At 40.6% G+C, this 6987-nt stretch overlaps 1 protein-coding gene across 1 annotated transcript in view; it reads left to right on the top strand.

Moving 5' to 3' along the window:
• Positions 1 to 5871, top strand: part of slc27a4 (solute carrier family 27 member 4) — a 17440-nt gene extending 11569 nt beyond the window's left edge. Inside the window, exons 13-14 of the mRNA XM_056432299.1 lie at positions 580 to 726; positions 1736 to 5871. Of these exons, the coding sequence (XP_056288274.1) occupies positions 580 to 726; positions 1736 to 1893 (305 nt within the window). The 3' untranslated portion in view covers positions 1894 to 5871. The remainder of the gene's footprint in view (positions 1 to 579; positions 727 to 1735) is intronic.
• The last annotated feature ends 1116 nt before the right edge of the window (positions 5872 to 6987 follow it).

Here is a 6987-nt window from a genome sequence, read left to right as displayed (position 1 = left end):
CGCACAAACAACATGCCTGCATCCTGTGCGTGTCTAAGATAAGGCCCTGCATTACGTTTAGAGAGATGAACGGAAAACTGAACATATATATAACAATAACTATACTGTATTGAATACTATCGATAGTAATCACAGCTGCAGTAACTTGGCTTACTAATTTATTGTGTCATGAAGGGAATTGTAACATTTTGAAATGTCATTAGATACAAAGCAACTTCCACCTTTCTTTCACTATGATTAGATTAAATATTAGATATAATTCGATACCTTTAATAATCCCTAAAGTTAATTCGGCATGATCGTTGTGGATAACAAGATACACAAGTCAGACAGATCACAGCAGATAAGCGTATGAAGGATGTAGTGACACAACAGAAATAACGAATCATGAGATTGAGGGTGTCTCTTTCCATCCTAGCAGTATATGGAGGAAGTGTCCCAGTGAGGTACTGGGAAGTCCTAAGGAATGTTCTGCACAGCATTCACGGCCTCGTTGCACTAACACCGGCATCTGTCTGAGCTTCAACCTCAGCGGTCCACAGAATCATTCCTCTGACACGGACATTTATTTGTGCACAGGATCAGAGGGAAAGGCCGGCATGGCCGCCATCGCTGATCCGACTCAGAACACTGACCTGGCGAAGTTTGTGAAGGACATGGACAAAGCTCTTCCTCCCTACGCCAGACCTGTATTCCTTCGTTTCCTTCCGGAGGTCACCAAGACAGGTAGAATTTTATTTTTTACTGCTGTTTGTCCGCTTTTGAAATACTTGATTTAAATTTTGTTTGATTTGTTCACACAGTGTTAGGCTGTGAAGTGCTTCTTAACTCAACCTCAAAGCTTCTGAGCTGGCTTCTCAAGCGCCCTAGTTTGATTTATGTTTAAAAGATACAACATTACGTCAAATTGTGAGTTGCTGATGGTAAACGCAACATTTAAAATGTGCCCCTCCTCCATGTAGGAAGCTGAAACCAGAAGAACCCCCCTCCCACCCACACTAGAATTTTTTTTTACTGATGATTCATTATCAGACAGTCAGATAAATGAGTTGACTATTATTGCAGCTCGATAATATTGTTTGAACGTCAATGCTTTTTTAAGGGATTTAATTTTAAATTCTACTGTGTGCAAAAAATATTGCAAAATAATAGAAATTTGATTGAATAGTTATGTGTTTTATATTTTTTTTAAAGCAGTAAGACAGTGAAGTAAAGACATTCTAAGGCTTTGTGTCCACATAGCCTTTGGCAGAAGAAAATGCCAGCAAGGCACCGGGGAGCCGTATGATCGACCAGCAACGCAGCTATATATTATCTATTTGGATACCATCTATTTGTTCGGCCTTGGTTTTCCACCATGAGCACCAACCAGAAGATGCTTGACCTCATACTGAGCCAGCAATACTCAATACGACAGCTGAGTATGGATGATGATCCGTTGGAGACAATGGCCATAAATGCATATGCATAAGCAATCTTTATTCGCCCGACCGATCTCCTACAAATGGGCTTTTCGGTCTGTTATGACAGTGTCTGTCTGACACATACAGCTCATGATAGACAGGCACAGCAAAAACAAGCTTCTCAATTTCTTCATGATGTTCAACTTAAATACATATGCTCCTCTCCTCATTTGGAACGATTGAAAAAATATGCTAGCACTCAGAAAACAGGTCCTTAGACAACATAGTTGACGAAATGAAATACCTACATAATCTCTCTCTCTCTTTCTCAGGAACGTTCAAGTTTCAGAAGATGGACTTGCGTCAGGACAGCTTTGACCCGAGCGTGGTGTCGGACAGACTTTACTTCCTGGATTCCAGAAGAGGGGCTTACGTGCAGTTGGACGAGGAGCTTTACCGCTCCATACTGTCAGGAAAACACAAATTGTGATGAGCAGGCCGACCACTACATCTAAGAACTCATAGATGCACACACACAAACAGATACAGAAAATAAGACGATATTGCGAGACCAGGATAGAATGCAGGAATGTATTCCCATAATAAATTACACACAATATATCCAAACACACTCCCTTGCACCCCTACTGGAATGCCCATTCATGCCTACACACACACACACACACACACACACACAAACATAATGTATTCCCAAAACCACTTTGCTCTTTGAAATCCCTAAAAGCAGACTTATGCACGCCACACACACACAGCACCACTCCATCCCCAGCAACTCCTCTCGCTACCTCAGCAAACGCAGAGAGAGGCACAACCCGAGTATTTGGTAACTTGAAGCCACCGTTCAGAGCCACACAATCCCTGCCCACGGCGGCCTCAAGCAGTGCGCCAATCCATCCTGGTCCACCGAACCCTGTGTTGCTGGGGGACACGACGGGGAGAGGAGGGATGTATGGAGGAGTAGTCGCCTAGCTTCAGAATGAAACAATTAACTACAGATATCCACAGACTGGATGTTGAGAAGGAAAATGGAATCAGTACAAAATGAAACGTGTGTGTGTGTGGGGGGGACAACGGAGTGACCCATGAGGACCGAGACAGCGAGACTGTTTCATAAAACACTGGAAGCTCTACCGCCGACTTCCCCTGCACAATCAGCACTGACCAACCTGCATGTCAACTACAGCTTTTTGAAGTTAATGGGAACACCATGTGGATGTTAGGGATTTTTCGGAAAGCCTTTGAGATGTAACCCACGGTTGCAGACGGTGAATCAGACCAGTGGTTGAATCTGAAATTTTACTAAAGCGCAATAGGGCTCTGGTGTCTGCAGTGCAATAATCATCCGCACCACATGAGAGCTGATGTAAAACAAAGATTTTTATTTAAATATGTCTACATCACACCAAATAAATTTAAGTTGTAGTGTTTGTTTACATATTTAAAATGATATTAAAGTGTTGTTATTTTATGTTGTTGTAAAAGCTTTCTCTTTTGTCATAGTGGAAATTTATCGGGTTGTTTGTGCTTCACATGTTTCCAAGTCTGTGCTTCAGTAACTCTTGGAGTCCTCAAAAAGGAATCGGCAGCTTTGCATCTTATATCAGCTGCTGCAACACAAAGTGATCTGATTGGTTCAACCCTGGGCTAAACACATAGGGCTATTTCCAATAACAGGACTTTTATACTGAGCTGACATGCAGTATGTTCGTGGCTGTATTGTGCAGGTTTCGTCCTCAAAGGTCGTCTTATCCTACTGTGTGTGTGTACGTTCTTCTGCAACCTATGAAGAAGACTGAAGATGAAGAAGCACCAAATCGTCTGATCGGGGACTCATGTTTTCAACAAAATTCTGGTGCTAAGGATGGGATGTACTGCCAGATGCAAGAGAGCCCAAAGATTCAAAGTGGCGAGTGGGGACATTGTCCTGGCGGAAATGGAACGGTAGAAGACGAGAAAACGTGCTTTTTGTCATCGATGTTTTGTCCATTGTTTGCAATATCTATCAGGTTGTAGTAGCATGAATGAGCATCATCAACCACGCAAGCAGAGCACTGTGCCTTACTGTGAGTTCACAGCCTCGACCCACACACAGTATCTCATGTGCTTCCCCATGTTGGACTTGTTGTTCAGCTTCTATCTACCATAATCCCCAAGTTTGTAACCCAAGGCTGGCCTAAATCCTGGAAGTTTATACATTTATTCTGAAGAGTCCATGGCAGTCCAGCGACTTGCGCCTTCATCCTGCCAGGTGCAGGAAGAGGTTGGGTCATCTCCTCGCTTGCTTCCTTTGAGTATCCTCTGGTCTTACTTAGTCCAAACTAACCTTCATTTGTCTTCTCGATTTATTTTTTGTTTATTTTGTGGGTGTCTCATAGATGTTGTTCCCCCAAGTTTCTATTGGTCAGCATATTTACTTTATCTTCATAGTTTACATTCATCTGTCTGCCAACTAGCCCAATCCTTTCAAGGCGTCTCACACCTCTTCCTTGGTTCCTCTTCCCTCGTTCCTCTCCCTCTGTGTCCGTGGCGCTCCAACCCTTCGAGCCGGCACCTCTGTTTGATCCTCACTGTCTGTCGGGTATCGAGCCTCCATTCTCTGCCGTTTCTGCTTCATCTTGCTGTGATCATATTCAGACGATGGTTAAAAAAACAAAACAGTATTTCCGAGTTAGATTCTCATTTAGTGTTTGATGGAGGTTTCATTTTTTGGGATTCTTTGACAGGTTTGGTGACAAAGATCCAACTACACACTCAAAACTGTTCTCCATTATCTTTTACCGGTGTGTGTTTTGCGTCGTCTGCCATTACCCTATGACTTTTTTGTCATACTTTTGCAACTGACCACATCTAAAGTCATCTACTGTCCAGCCACTGACAACAGTGAATGTGTAACTGGCTGTAGTGTCAAGGACTCATTGTCCTTTTTTTGAGTTTTATTGCGCCAATGTTTGTCGCTCTTTCACTTTTATTTATTCTTTAATGATGAGTGTGAAATGTGCTCATGAATGTCTGAAAAAGCAAATGAGTGACCAATGAGTATGACGATGTTGGGAAGTAGAGGTTAAGTATCTAAGGGAACACAGGATGGCTGTTATGATGCTTGTGGCTGAGGGTTGTCAACCCTGACCAGTCCCACAGCAGATCACTCTGAATAAGATGTTTCCACTTCTTCTTTATTTTTTAATGACTTTAAATTATTTTAATTTGTTTTGAAGGAATTGTTAATTATACTTTGATTGTTTGACTGCTATTTGTATTTGCTTTTGTTTTCTTTGCGTGAAATCATAACATTTGGGATTGTGCTATGTTTAAAAGAAGAAAAAAAGGGGGGAATGTATGAGCATGCATGAGTGTAAGACAATCGAAAGGCAGTTGGGTTTTTATAACTTTTTTTATAAATGGAACGAGGAAACAGCCAGGGAGCGACCTTTTCTGGATTAAATTGGGGTAATAATAGATATTGACCAAGATATGACAATTTGCCATTTCACAGCTAATAGACACTGTTTTAAAGAATGTCTCTGGCAAACCAGATGAGTCAGCTGGAGCCATTCAGGGAGTGATACACCTGTTTGACCAGAGGGGGGCGCTGTGTCCTCAGCAGAAAGGGGAGAGTGAACGTGTCCATGCCATCATGTAATCCAGTCTGGACGACGAATGAAAAGACCTCATGACTACTGTTAAACGACTGTCGATGGCAATGTATTGGTCAAAATGAAACGACACATGATATATTTATAAAATAGATTCAAATGTTTTAATAAGCCTGTTGATATTAATAGTATTGGTTAAAATCACTTGTCACTGTCTCATTCATGTAAAATCCTCTTGGAGACAAATTAGCATGTGGTGTGCCACGGTGAACGATGTGAATATACGTTTATTCAGTTAATATCAAACAGCTCATGCTGAAATCAGTCAAGATGTTTCTGATTACACTGTAAATAAATATAAAAGGACTGGTGATCCAAGAACAAGTCACCTCTCTGGTCACAGTGAATACGTTTGGCATGTGGAGATCATGACACACCGAACTGATCCAGAATCCCTGGCTGTGTCTCTGGTACCGCTGTCCCTCATGCCTCTGATCAACATTTTCTCACACTGCTTTTTGCACTTTTTGTTTGTCTGTTTCCCGGCTCGGTCCTCAGCGATGCTAGAGAAGGAAACGAGTTTGTACGCGTCTGCCTATGAGTGTGAACGTTATTTTTTTTTTGTACTTTATTTTGTTGTCTCGTTGAACAAGCAACAGCTCTCGCCTTGCGCGGAGTATTGTAGGGGAGGTGTGTGAGGTGTGCTGTGTGTGTGTGTGAAACACTCACACACAGCACACTGATGTCCTCTTGTCCACTGAAGGCTAGCTGTATACATCATGCATTTTAAGAAAATGAGATAAAAGCAGGACTGCAAATGGAAATCATTATTAATAAAACCTATTTAAATTGTTCACTTGAGCTCTGATTGTTAATGTGATTGATCAGATTGGTTTGATGCCCGCTCTGTGCAGATTTTGCCTAAAACATCCTATCGGTAGTTCAACTCTATAGTTTCAACATCCGGCCACTTGCCCTAAAAACACTGTTTAATAGATTAGAATAGGTTATTTTAAGCAGTTCACTCTGGGTCACACTGGATATTTCCTGTGAGATAACTTCCAGGAAAAGGGGTTTGCTTTTTAAACTTTAAAAAAAGGGATATTTTGATAAATTATGGATTCAGAAAAATCTAATTAAGGGTTAGTATATGGAATTTCAAAAAGTAGGCAGTCCATAGTCTTTCGAATTTACACACTACTATACAAATGTTCCCATATTTAATTTAGTAAAGAAAGAGGCATCAAAGAGGACCTCAATATCTTATAAAACAAGGAGATTGCTGTTTGATCTGAGACTTTTATGAAATCTATTGTATATGTCTCGCTGCTCAGGCTGAGCTCAGAAACACACATTATTTAGCTATTTATCATTAAGCTTGACCTTGAACGGTGAAAGTAATCTTTTTTGTTTAATTTATCTTTACTCATTTGTCCTTTTTGGGACAACACAGCCAAGAAACTAAAATGAAGGAACGTGAAACTGGAGCTTAAAAATGAGTTTTAAAATGAACCTGGGAACCTCTTTGGAGATATGTATGAGCAGCTTCTCTTCTCATGACGATAATTATGTGAGGCATTTTATCCTGTAGTTGTGAAAATATGTCCTGTTTTACATGTAATTGTCAAACGTCAGTTTAAGCCGTTTAAGAGTACACATTTGAAGTATTTCTATTTTAAGAGAGAAATAAATATTGTTCTCTTTTCTCCACTACATTTGTTTAACAGCAATAGTGACTAGACATTAAATGCAGAAATGTAACACTGACAGTAGCTATTCTACATAATGAACACTTATACTTTCCAAACTTTTTTCTCCTCATACTTCTGAATGATGAACCTTTACTTGTATTCCTACTGTTTTTTTATATTGTATATCATACTTATACAGTAAATCATTTGAAGCCATTTTCCACCAATGTCGGGCCTCTAGACCCAGAACTTGCTGTTCCCTCGAAGTTCCTCCTTCCT

The sequence above is a fragment of the Pseudoliparis swirei genome, chromosome 15 (assembly GCF_029220125.1).
Source record: "Pseudoliparis swirei isolate HS2019 ecotype Mariana Trench chromosome 15, NWPU_hadal_v1, whole genome shotgun sequence".
Classification (NCBI taxonomy): Eukaryota; Metazoa; Chordata; class Actinopteri; order Perciformes; family Liparidae; genus Pseudoliparis; species Pseudoliparis swirei.
The sequence above is the reverse complement of the archived record's forward strand: the minus strand, read 5'-3'. Positions and strand labels throughout refer to the sequence as shown.